This window comes from Leucopleurus acutus (assembly GCF_964270905.1).
Source record: "Leucopleurus acutus genome assembly, chromosome: 10".
Classification (NCBI taxonomy): domain Eukaryota; kingdom Metazoa; phylum Chordata; class Mammalia; order Artiodactyla; family Delphinidae; genus Leucopleurus; species Leucopleurus acutus.
Genome location: NC_139153.1, coordinates 84813631 through 84826216, shown reverse-complemented (window position 1 = coordinate 84826216; position 12586 = coordinate 84813631). Strand labels below are relative to the sequence as shown.

General features: G+C 39.4%; 3 protein-coding genes across 3 annotated transcripts in view; 1 reads left to right on the top strand and 2 right to left on the bottom strand.

Annotated features, from left to right (window-relative positions):
• The window catches only part of SLC17A1 (solute carrier family 17 member 1), a 212627-nt gene that overhangs the window by 106926 nt on the left and 93115 nt on the right, over positions 1 to 12586 (bottom strand). The window lies entirely within an intron of this gene.
• LOC309967395 (histone H2B type 1-A-like) lies at positions 1091 to 2690 on the bottom strand. Its single transcript, XM_082848023.1, has one exon. The coding sequence runs from the start codon at positions 2347 to 2349 to the stop codon at positions 1966 to 1968; it is 384 nt and encodes a 127-aa protein (XP_082704149.1). The 5' UTR covers positions 2350 to 2690; the 3' UTR covers positions 1091 to 1965.
• LOC309967674 (histone H2A type 4-like) lies at positions 2463 to 3375 on the top strand (the record flags this gene model as incomplete). Its single annotated transcript, XM_082848438.1, has 2 exons — positions 2463 to 2498; positions 2623 to 3375. The coding sequence occupies 2 exons, from the start codon at positions 2463 to 2465 to the stop codon at positions 2995 to 2997; spliced, it is 411 nt and encodes a 136-aa protein (XP_082704564.1). The 3' UTR covers positions 2998 to 3375.

Below are 12586 nucleotides of genomic sequence, written 5' to 3'. Positions count from 1 at the left end.
GCGCTCCGCAACGGGAGAGGCCGCAACAATGAGAGGCCCGCGTACCGCAAAAAAAAAACCCAAAAAACAAAATTTACAGATTGTAAATTAGCATACCAAAAGATCCTCAATATCATTTATTAGGAAAATGCAAATTAAAACAATGAGATATTAAACATCGATTAGAATGGATAACATCCAAAATATTGTACATTACCAAATGCTGAGGAGGACATGGAGCAACGGGAACTCATTCATTGTTGGTAGTAATGCAGAATGGCACAGCCACTTTCGAAGACAGTTTGACAGTTTCTTACAAAGCTAAACATACTGTTGAGCCTACCATCCAGCAGCTGTGCTCCTGGTAATACTTACCCAACTGATTTGAAAACTTCTGTCCACACAAAAACTTGCATGTGAATAGTTATATAACAACTACAGCTAAAAAGTGGAAGCAACTAAGATCCCTTCGTTAGATGAATGGATAGACAAACTGTGGTTTATGCATACAATGGAATACTAGTCAACCATTAAAAGGAACAAGCTCTTAATTCACATAACAAAATGGGTGAATCTAAACACATACTGCTAAGGCAAAAACCAGCATGGAAAAACTGCTTGCTTTTCAACTCAAGAGTTGACAAGGATTTGGGAGCTATACAGACATCTGCTGTTTCACAAGATCTTATGGGGGCAGCTGGGACCCCTGCTTGGAGATGATGCCTCCCCTCCCAGACAATGTGGCACAGATGCCCCATCTGTTAACTCCTTGGATGATTTCCAGTTAAGATATTCAGAGGTTCTTGTAGGGTCTGTTTCTGTGCAGAAATGTAGGGCACTTTTTTTTTTTCCTGTGGAGTTTTAGTACACATATTCTACCAAATGATACAAAATGAAAGCATTTTTTAACTGTAAGGTAGACACACATGAGCACGAAATCTTGTTATTAAAAGAATGAAAAATATAAATCAACGAATTGAGTCCAGCTAAACTACTGGTTTGTGGGAAGTAGTAATTTGATCTTTTTTAATGTTAATTTCAGTGTCATTTGTCACTTTTTAACGCTTGTCTGCTAAGAGTCCAGACGCTCGTGACAGAGTAGATCTTCCACCCAAAGTCCCTTGACTTGATAAACACTCTATGACCCAATTTGGAACATGTTAGTATTGGAGTCCAGTAATATAGGACACAAACACCAATTTAATGATTTTCTCATAAAACAAAATGCAAGTGATCCTATTATAACTTGGAAGAAAAGTAACGCCCCCCAAAAATTCAGTGTTACTTCTGTTTGCCAGTCGGTTGTGGTTAGCCAGATTGTGTGACTCCAATATGGCAAGACCTCCACACCCCAATATCAAGCTGTTTTTAACAAACAGCCTAGTTTAGACACCCCAATAATGTACAGATGACATCACCAGACCAAGGAACTATTGGACTCGAAATCTCAGCAGATGTAGGGCACCTAACCTGATCTATAGAAAGAATTTTCACACACTACAGAAAATGTAGACCGGAAGCAAAACAGCCTTAACACTCCCATGCTGAGCTTGCCTATGTTCTTTGTCTTTCCACAGCTTCAGTTCCCTTTCAGTCTCTTGATAGAAAGTACTTAAAACAGGACATAACCCAGAGAAGAGCAAGCCACGTTTCTCATGGCACTCGACCCACCCTCTCTTAAGACAGACTTAAAGGAGCTCTGTTCAACTCAAGAGAGCTCTATTCTTTGATATGCTTAAGAGATCCGGGATTTCACCTGAAATCATTCTGGTTAATAGTCACATGAAACGGACGAGTTATCTACGTATTTCTTAACCACACTAAAGGCAGCAAAGTGAATCTGACAGTTACTAGCATAACAGCTATAGCTCACTCTAAGAGTAAGCCTGTCCACACACACCGAGCAGCCAAGTAAAAAGCCTACAACTCTCTAGAAAGTTAAGTGGCTCTTAAAAGAGCCTTTGGGTTACAAAAGTCTGAATCTCTTCACTTGGAACTACTGTATTTACTGACAGCCTTGGTGCCCTCGGACACTGCGTGCTTGGCCAACTCCCCAGGAAGCAGCAAGCGCACTGCTGTCTGGATCTCCCTGGATGTGACGGTCGAACACTTGTTGTAACGCACCAGGCGGGACGCCTCCGCTGCAATGCGCTCAAACATATCACTAACAAGTGAATTCATAATACTCATAGCCTTCGAAGAAATACCAGTATCCGGATGAACTTGTTTCAGTACTTTATAGATATAAACTGAATAGCTCTCTTTGCGATATCTCTTGCGCTTTTTCTCCTCCTTTTTCTGAGTTTTAGTCACGGCTTTCTTATAGCCTTTCATGGAACTAGCACTGCTCTTAGAACTCTGCTCCGGCATCTCTAACCTACCGTTTTAAAACAGAAAACCAGCGGCAGTTGTTCTGCTGAAGCGTGATATTTATATGCGCGGAGTTCAGAAGACGTATTGGGCAGCTCACATCTGATTGGATAATGGATAGTGACGTGTATGTAAATGAGGTGATTCCAGTATGGTTCTCTGATTGGATATAAGGGTATCAGCCAATCAAATAGTAAATCACAACCCACCGTGAGACTATAAATGGACCCCGTACCTGTCCTAACGGTATCTGTTTCCGTTATAACAGATTAGTATTCTTATAGTAATGTTTGGACGTGGCAAGCACGTACTAAGGCCAAATCTCGTTCGTACAGAGCCGGCCTGCAGTTCCCTGTGGGCCGAGTCCGCCACCTTCTCCGCAAGGGCAATTACGTCGAGCGTATTGGGGCCCGCACACTGGTTTACCTGGCAGCGGTGCTGGAGTACCTGACGGCCGAGGTCCTGGAGCTGGCGGGCAATGCGACCCATGACAACAAGAAGATGCGCATCATCCCGCGTCACCTGCAATTGGCCATCCGTAACGACGAAGAGCTCAACAAGCTGCTGGGCGGTGTCCTACCCAGCATCCAGGCAGTGCTGCTGCCCAGGAAGACCGAGAGCCACCACCGCAAGGTTCAGTGCAAGTAACACTTCTCAAGTTGCAAAGCCAAGTGAGTAACCTGAATGTCTAAAGGAGAAGAGCCCCAAGCTGAAACCAAAGCCACTCACAATTACTGAGAAACAGCTTAGGTTTAGAAAGAGACTACAGAGCAGTAATTGGTACCAAAAAAGAACTCACCACAACTAACGCTAATCTCTGGACTCTGAAAAGTATGTAGCTCCGGTGACATCCCTGAAACAGTTTAACTTCATAAAAATTTTCCCAACAGAACTCGTGAACTTGGGTGTAAATTTTTTACATTTCAGAGTAGATAAAGCAAACATCCTAGCGGGCTCCTGGCGGGATGGGGGTGGGGTTGGAGGAGATGCTATTCTCCTTGGGGAAAGAAGCAAATTTAGGATTGTTCTGACAATGAACACAATTCCCAAGAAAGAATTAAGACGCATGATCTTTAGGGAGGATAAAGTTTGACTAAATGAGTGGATTAAAAGCAAAGAAAGACTTGTGAAGCTGCAGCTTTTTGTTTGGAGAGCATGTCAACAGAATGTCAGCCAAGCAGCTAGCAAGTCAGTATGCATCACGGCTTCTTGTTCTCTCAAGTGCTTTCTAGCAAGGGATTTCCAAGAGTTCTAGGATGGTTCCATATCCTGAAATCTCTAAGCATGACATGTTAAGCCAGAAGATAAAAGACATACTTGACAGCTAATTACATGAAAAACAGCAAACAGGTTGATAGTGTGTAGGATAAATCTCAAACAAAACGTACCATTTTAATGGTAAAATACTATCAGTATTAGAGTGGGTAAGTAATGTGACAAGGCAGCTTTCTACCACCAATTATTCAGGAATAGTAGGCACTGAATTCAACAGATTTAACCACTGAAAATGAAGCAAAATATTTTGTTGATCTTTTAGCACTGCCTAGGAGTAAACACCCACAGAGACAACTGACAAATAAGAAAGCAGCCAAATACAAAATTTTTGTACAAAAATGAAAGCATCAAAAATTTCCAAACACAAAACAAAAATCTACATGTTTATAATTTTAAAATTCCTTAAACAGTTGCCAAGTTAAAATTTGAACACTACTCTTGTCTAAAAACGTATACCCAAACCTATATATAGAATCGAAGTGTTCTAAAATTACAAAAACATAGTTTAAAAAAAAATTTAAAAATACTGATGAAATGTAAGAGTTTCTGGAAAAATATAAATCGCTTAAATTGAACCTAGAAAGCAGTGAGGACTAAGATACATGGGGAAAAAAGTCGATGAGCTACCATCCTCTTAGATATTTAAGGAAAGGAGAAATCTATAGCTAAGGAAGTGGTCCAGATTATGAAAAAATATTTTTGAAGAAATATAAAATTTAATGAAAAAAGCATGCTACTAAGTGCAGTGCAATATGTTTTAAATAACCCATAAATCTCCATTAAATGTGAACTAACTTTGGCAGCCCATTAAAAAATTACCAAACAATGACAAATGGGGATCTAAGAATGTGAGGTTGTTTCAATGTTGAGTGAAAGCAAACAATTCACTTTATAAAGCCGAAGGGAAAAACAGTCTTGTTAAACTCAGAAGATGCTTAACATTTGCTAGTATGTTTAGTTGGATAGTTTTTGTTTCTTAGTGGAATAATAGTAGTTACTGTTAGCAGACTTTTTATCTTTTTTTTTTTTTTTTTTTTTTTTGCGGTACGCGGGCCTCTCACTGTTGTGGCCTCTCCCGTTGCGGAGCACAGGCTCCGGACGCGCAGGCTCAGCGGCCACGGCTCACGGGCCTAGCCGCTCGGAGGCATGGGGGATCTTCCCGGACCGGGGCACGAACCCGTGTCCCCTGCGCCGGCAGGCGGACCCTCAACCACTGCGCCACCAGGGAAGCCCAGTCCGATATTAAGGGAAACCAAGGGCCACCACCACAGAGGCAAGTGCCAGTAAAGTCTCCAGTTAGCAAAGCCCAGTAAGTAATATGCATTTCTGGGGAACGGAAACAGCAAACCAAAAACCAAAGGCTAAGCACATAGTTTCTGAGAAAGAGCTGTGGCTAGATTCCAAAGAACAATATACAATCTTTCAATAAAACAGTCCAGTTAAAAATGTTATCTTGACACCTTCCTTGTAAATTCCGTTTGTAACTACTCTGTGAAAGTTAGCTTTTCTTGAAATTTAGATTGTCATTAGATTTTTAATCCTGTTCTAACCTTTTACATTTCTTAATAACCATGCTCTGGGTGCTCACTAAATTGATTTCAAGGCAGGGTAGGACACTGCAGCTTGAAAAATGCTGGGATAATTACACAGGCTTATTGCCAATAGAACTGCTCTCCTGGGCCACAGTGATTGGCCCAAAAGTAGGGAAGTGGCCTGAGCTGAGCCAGTGAAAGAGCTTTCTGAGATTTTCAGCGGCTTGAACATAATTTTTCTTTCTTTTATGAGGGTGTGAATGAGACTGGAGGGGCTGAGGAAGTGTCTCCGGCCTCTTGGGAAAGATTGAGAAGAAAGGTGAAGTGAAGGGGAACAACAAAAATGAGTTTGGAAGTTTGGGGTGAGGAACGGAGAGATACATTTATATCCAGTCTCAACAGGTGTGCTTGTTCCAAAGGCTCTTATAATGTGAGGTGTCTCAGTCTACTTAGCACAAACCACCACCCTCCACTTTTGTCTGTCTCTCTTTTTAAAATGCTATTTCAATTTGACTTCTGTCACTAACAAGAGATTGTGTGACAAAGCCAAGCCAAAACTAACTCAACACAATAAGAATTCCACATTTACTAGCATATTGAACAAATAAGTGCATTCTGCCCTTTTTCTGTAGCAACAATACTGATGTCTTTGCTTTTTTTTTTTTTTTTTTGGTGGTACGCGGGCCTCTCACTGCTATGGCCTCTCCCGCTGCGGAGCACAGGCTCCGGAAGCGCAGGCTCAGCGGCCATGGCTCACGGGCCCAGCTGCTCCGCGACATGTGGGATCTTCCCGGACCGCGGCACGAACCCGTGTCCCCTGTCTCGGCAGGCGGACTCTCAACCACTGCGCCACCAGGAAATCCCCAATGTTTTTGCTCTTAATGCTTATCTTTCATTGAAAGGGAAGTGAAAATTAGAGTGAGAGAGAGAGAAGCCTGATGGAATTAAACCCACTCAAAAGCTTTAAAGTAAATGGTTGTAGTGGAAAGTAGTCAAGTAGAGTCTGAAGGGATGCCTGACATTCTTAAGGAGAACAGTGGGTATTAGAAAAAGAAAACGAAGAAAAAAAGAAAGAAAAGAAACTCCTCTTGCTTTTGTCTCCTCCAGTCTAAGAATTCCAAGGTGGTTGAACTAAAAGGAAAATTTAAGGGAAACGATTTTATTTTGTAATAGGTGGAGGGTAAGAGGACAGACCCTATAGCCAGGGTCAAGGGCTGGTATCCTGACTCCATTCCATACAAGCAAGTTACTTAACCTCTCTGTGAAATAAGGATAATGACAGTATTTTGTAGATTTGTTGTGAGTATTAAAAGTATAAATGTTTGTAAAGTGCTTCAAACATTGACCAACGCATAGAAAGTGTTGTATAAGTGCTCTCATAAGGAGCATTGGAAAGGGAGCAAATGGGAGCCCAAGAATCAGATTAGTAAAGGGCACACTCTATCTGTAGGCAACAGGCTAACAGAACTTTCTTGAAGGTAACCCAAGAGAACCAATGAAAAGCAAGATAATTCTGTAAAGTGGCAGGATATGAAACTAAGACAAAAGTCAATAGCATTAATTATAAACTATAACCAGTTAGAAGTTATAAAAAATGAAAAGACCAAATTTTCAAAAGAAGCAAAATATGTGAAATATCTAGGAGTAAACTTAATAAGAAATGTAAATCCTATATAAGAAAAACTTTAAATATTCCTAAAAGAATCAAAAGGAGATTTAAATAAACAAGAAAGCATCTTATACTTGTGGACAGGATGATATAACATCCTAAAGATGTCAAATTCAGTGTAGTCCTATTTATTTAATAAGATGAAAAGAAAGTTCACAGTGGAGAAAAAGGCAAATGACCCTTAAATACATGAAAAGATATTCATTTATAATCAAAATGAAGGGCAAGTTAAAACTACACTGAGATATCAATTCTTGCCTATCTGATAGTCAAAAATCCTACAACCCACCCAGCTGACAATGCTAAGGAGAAATGGGCATACATGTACATTGCTGGTGGGAGTGTAAAATGATATAATACATATGGTGGGAAAGTTTAGTAACATCTAACAAAGTAACATATGCCTTAACCTTGGACGCAGGAATTCCACTTCTAAGAATCTACCTGAAAAATATGATTCTACATATATGAATTAACAAAAATGTATGAAGTTGCTCAGGCAGCATTATTTGTGATATATTATAAAATGGAAATAATGTTAATGTCCATCCGTAGGGGAAAGGTTGAATAATCTCCAGGACAGATTCACACTGGAGCACCTGGGAAGCCATGAAAATGAATGAGAATCACCTTCATGTGCTGGTAGGGAAAGAGCTCCATGATATACTACGAGGTGAAGAAAGAATGCAGACAAAATGCATATTGAGTGATACTTTTGGGTAAAGGATGGAAATTTTGAACCATGTTCATACTTCACAGGTTCAAGAAATAAAATTACATCAAAAGGAAAATAAGCAAATTCTGAAAACAGACTGACATGAATGAAGGTGACTGTATATCATATTGGTAACATGAATCCACAAAGAATGGATTATTTCCAGTGACTTCTGAACACAGTTCTCTGATGGTATATTCTTATTGGGATGCCTTCTATGTCTGTCAGAAATTACAAAGAAAATAATAAGAAGAAAATAAATTAAAATTTTAAATCCCAGGTTTTGTAAACTAACAGAAAAATGAAGCAACTTCTGTGGGGTTCTATGAGCTAACATTACTCTGAAACCAGAATTAGACAAAGGTAGCACAGGAAGACTCAAAGCTAATCTCAATTACTCGAGTAGATGCAAAAGTCCTAAACAGAATAATATAAAATTTAAGTAAGTAGTTTATTAAGGAAAAATACCTTGTGAAGCTAGATGGTTGGACCTTGGAGTGCCAGTATACTTAAGGACTTAAAATGTCTTCCACCCACTCATTAAACAAGGGTTACGGAACACGCACATGCCAATGATAACTGCTCTTGGCCCCGGGGAATTGGTGGCAAACCAGACAATGTTTCAAAGAACTTATGGATGTGGAAATGAACAAATAAATGAGCCAGATAATTTTAGAAAAATCATAAGTGCTTAAGAAAAAAACGTATCGTATAGCAGATAATATGTACAAAAGTGTACGAGAGCTACCGGATTGAAAGTCTGGTTCATTCGGGAGAGGAAGGTAAAGAAAAGCTTTCCAAGGAGAAGGTTATGTGAGCCAGACCTGGATGAGGGAGTTACTAAATGCCATGCAGAGGAAAGGGCAAGACCGACTGAGGGATATAGAAGAGCCTCATCAAAGGCCCTGAGGTGTGGCGAGAATGGCCTCTTTGAGTAATAAAGAGTCCAGTATGACTAGACAACACAGGCACACAGTGGGAAGACTTGACTGGATGGCAGCTTGGGGATGGTTGACGCAAACTTTTGTGTGGGATGCTAAAGAGATTGGAACCGCTAATCAAAAGGGTAGATGTTCAAAGCTTCTGAGTATGAGAGTGAAATGGTCAGATGTGCGAGTTACTGAGAGACTGTTGGCACCAATGCGGATGGATTGTAATGGGGAGGCAGGGAGGTTTGAAGAAACACATCTAATGCGTTTGCTTCAGCCAGATACTTGGGATTCTCTTAGGCATTGAACTCTGTCCCTAATCCCTACAAATTGTCACTCACGGAGCCAGTGTTGTGATGGATTAGGTTCCAGTGAGAGCAAACCTGCTTGCAAGGGTCAACCATTAAATTTGGGGGAATTTTGCAAGCTGGTGTTAAATAAGACCATTACTAAAACTTAAATCGTATAAAACTACAATTAAATAAATTTAGAACAGGTAAAAATATACATCACCTTCTAATTTTTGCCAGTGTTTACTATTACCTATGCCCTTGAGGTTATTTTTGTTAATTCTGTCTAAATGATAGACATGCCACTTAACGGCTTCCTATTGTGCTTTCTTCCCAGTTCTGATTTCAGAGAAGTGCTGGTAGCTGGAAATCAGCCCGACAGGATTTTTTTACGCCATGGAAATCAACAAATGCTATAAAGGCAGGACTTAACTTATTGTTTTGGTGATTATCTAGATTTAAGTTTGGTGATTATCTAGATTTTAAAACATCTTGGAGAAAATGTGCATTAAACTTAAAAGTGTGGTGTATCTGCAGCTGTTACACTGTGAATAACCCCAAATATTAAGGAAATATTTTTCTAGTATTCAGAAACTATTATCTGATTCAGCAAAGGAGTCCCTCATGTCAGTGACATCTGAGCAATGCTCTGACATAGTTTTTTCTTACTTGGTGAAATTTTAAAAAAAAGAATCAACATTTATGTCAGGACTATATTCATTGGTCAGTGGTGTGAGTGACTTCTGTGATGAAATGGATAGTAATCAAGCAGTTATTTGCAGTCTGATTTTATGACACTATTGTGGGCAATAAAATTATAAAAACGGTAAGTAGATTTTTTAAGAAACAGCAATTCCTTTGAAATTATTGGTCTAATCTGAAAATCAAGGAGGTTTTAGCTAAAATCTATTTCTAAAACTGTATGAAAATATTTAACAGAGTTTTTTTACCTTAACCTTAAGGGTTTTATTAACATGTATATGTATGCATGTGTGTGTGTGAGAGTGTGTGTGTGTGTGTGTGTGTGTATGTTTTGTGTGTGTATTTGTTTTTCTGTTAGAGCCCGTTGTTTAACATTTACCAGCACATCACTGTCTATAACCCTCACTCCAGACATTTGAGAGAGGCCCCGAAATGAAACAAATGTACAGAGGGCAATGAGAGGCAAAGGAATACTTTTAACACTCACTTGTTCTGTAGCCTCAAACCCCGGCATGTTTCCTGAGGGGAGGGAGGCCAGATCATGGGAAAAACTCCTTTTTCCTATACTAAAGAAAATGGGTGCTTATTATTCCCATTCCGAAGTTGGAGGCTTGTTCTCAGGCTCCTGATCCTTCTCTCTCAGATTTATAGAATAACAGTCATCAAAATAACAAAAACAGATGCTCTGGCCTCTTTCCAGAATATCTGGGAAAGTACTAAAGGCCAAAACAAATGGGCACGATGGAGGCATTAGTTTGTCTCTCTAGAGCTCCTCCTCTATTTGAAACATTGCCTCTCCTATACTCCATCCAATAAACAAATCCTCAGAGGCTTTCTAAAAACGGTCCTATTGCACGAGACCATTTCAGAAGTATTAGAAGACACGCTTGGAAATAAATTTGCATGTTTGACTTAATGACAGAGAGGATCACTCATGAGAAGATTTTGCAAACTTAATAATAAGTAGAATTAAATGTCATCTACCTGGTGAGCTTGAATGTTTACCACATCTGCAAATAATAAACTCAACCAAAAAAATATATCATGTGTTATCCAATGAACTATGTGATTCAGAGCCACGAGCATATAAACAAGAAAAACACAGTTAATTACAGCTATTATTACGGAAACTTAATTGCTCTGAAAATACTTTGGTTTCTGATGATCTTTAATTGGCTTATCTGCAGCTGGCGTCCTTGATGACTGCCTCATAGAGTTCTTCCCCAGAATCCAAGGATGATTCAGTACTGGCACATCCATAAATGTGATTCAGCACATTAGCAAGTCAATACTGATAAAGCATTATATTCACAACAATGGTTACTAAACATGCATTTGAAAATACTCTCTATAGTTACTGTACGGTTAAAAACTTTTGGTAAACTGAAGATAATGGCATAAATTCTAGAAGTTGTTGAATTGGATACATCCCCAAAGAAAACCCAGCATCGTATGTCCAGTAATAATTTTACTGTCATTAGAGTCAGGAACCTGCCCCCAAAAGTCCCTATCACCACCATATGTCTTATTGTGAAATATTAGACAAAGATAGTAGGCACGGAATTTAACCATGGTCAACTCTAAGCCAATTTCATACTTTTGGATGACTTCATTGCAGACCTAGTGTGGTAGCCAGTTTCTAAGACGGCACTCCATTACCCCTACCTCCTGGTATTGGCACCCTTGAGCAGCTCCCTTCCCACGTTGTACGAGGGTTAGTCTATGGGACCCAGAAAATACAATACAGCAGAAGTTAGAATATGTCACTGTGGAGATTAGGTTATAATAGATAACGCATTTTCTTTTAGTCACAAAGTAGGAAAGAGAATCAAGGGAGCAATTGATTGATTCCCAGCCATAGACTGCCAATAAAAAGAGATACTTTATCACAACTTGTCTTTTACAAATTCACAGTAACCTAAAAAGAATCTTTGATTTGAATGACAGGGGGCCTCCCGAAGCTATTCACCAAGAATATCACCAACAGAGGAACGCTTGATGCCTCTGGCTTCAGAGGGGATGCGGCTATGGAAGTGGATCTATCTTAGCACCTCCTGCGGGTAGGCAGAGCAGCTGGGCCCAGCGGGATCTGGCAGCAATATTACCATTTGGGTCTTGGTTAGGGCACTCATGGAGCTATGCTAGGGTACTGGAGTAAAGTACAATTGCTTATGCATTGTGACAGCAGCGTAGCTCTTCAGAAAGGAGAATAAATACATAGATCATAGTGGATGAGTGGGTAAATCTTATTTTAGGGCTTATATTTCAATGATGTAAGGAGCTAGGCTTAAATGCCGATGGGATTAGAAGAGGCAGAAGGAGGCAAGTAAACTTTCAGCTCTCAGCTCAACTGTCTGATGGGAATGTATGCCCACAGGATATCGGCAGATAACACCACACCTCCAAGGCTGTGTAAATTCTTCATACATCTAGTTAGGACTATTCTTCCAAGAAACTTAGCATATATTAACATTAGAGCATCTATAATATGGGATCCACAATACCAAGCCAAAAAGATTCCAAAAATTGTGTTAAACGCCTTTTTTCCAATTCACCAACAGTACTGAGAACCCAGAGCTGGTCCTCATCCCCATTTGATTCATTTTTCTTCTCCATAAAAATTAACTCTGCTCTGGCTTATGGCTCTTGAGACAGCAGACAAGTGAATTATACGAACATTTTGCTTTGGGTAAATATTAGAATGTAACAACTTGGTCTTGTAATTTTGATATATTGGTCATCAATTTTCAAGTTTGAGAGATAATTTATATTTAAATGGTTTTAAATTTATGAACATAAAATTTTCTTATTCCACTGAGAGGGCAAATATAAAAGATCCATGATTTGAAAAGAAGCCTAACTATGGAAAAAGCAAAGCTCTACAGCAAAGCCCTTCACTAAGAGCTGTGGTGAAATCACAGGTAACTGCAGCGTGATCATGGTTTATCACACTAGGTTCTAAAACTGAAGTGAGAGTAAAGTCAGATTTATAGAACACATGCCACATAACTGATAATGAAATTGTCTTTTTTTCTTTTTTGAAAGCAGCCATTTTATTAAAAACTTGATATCCTTTTTACTTAAAATAAACATAATTTATTGATGTCTCTGATGTAACCTCATTT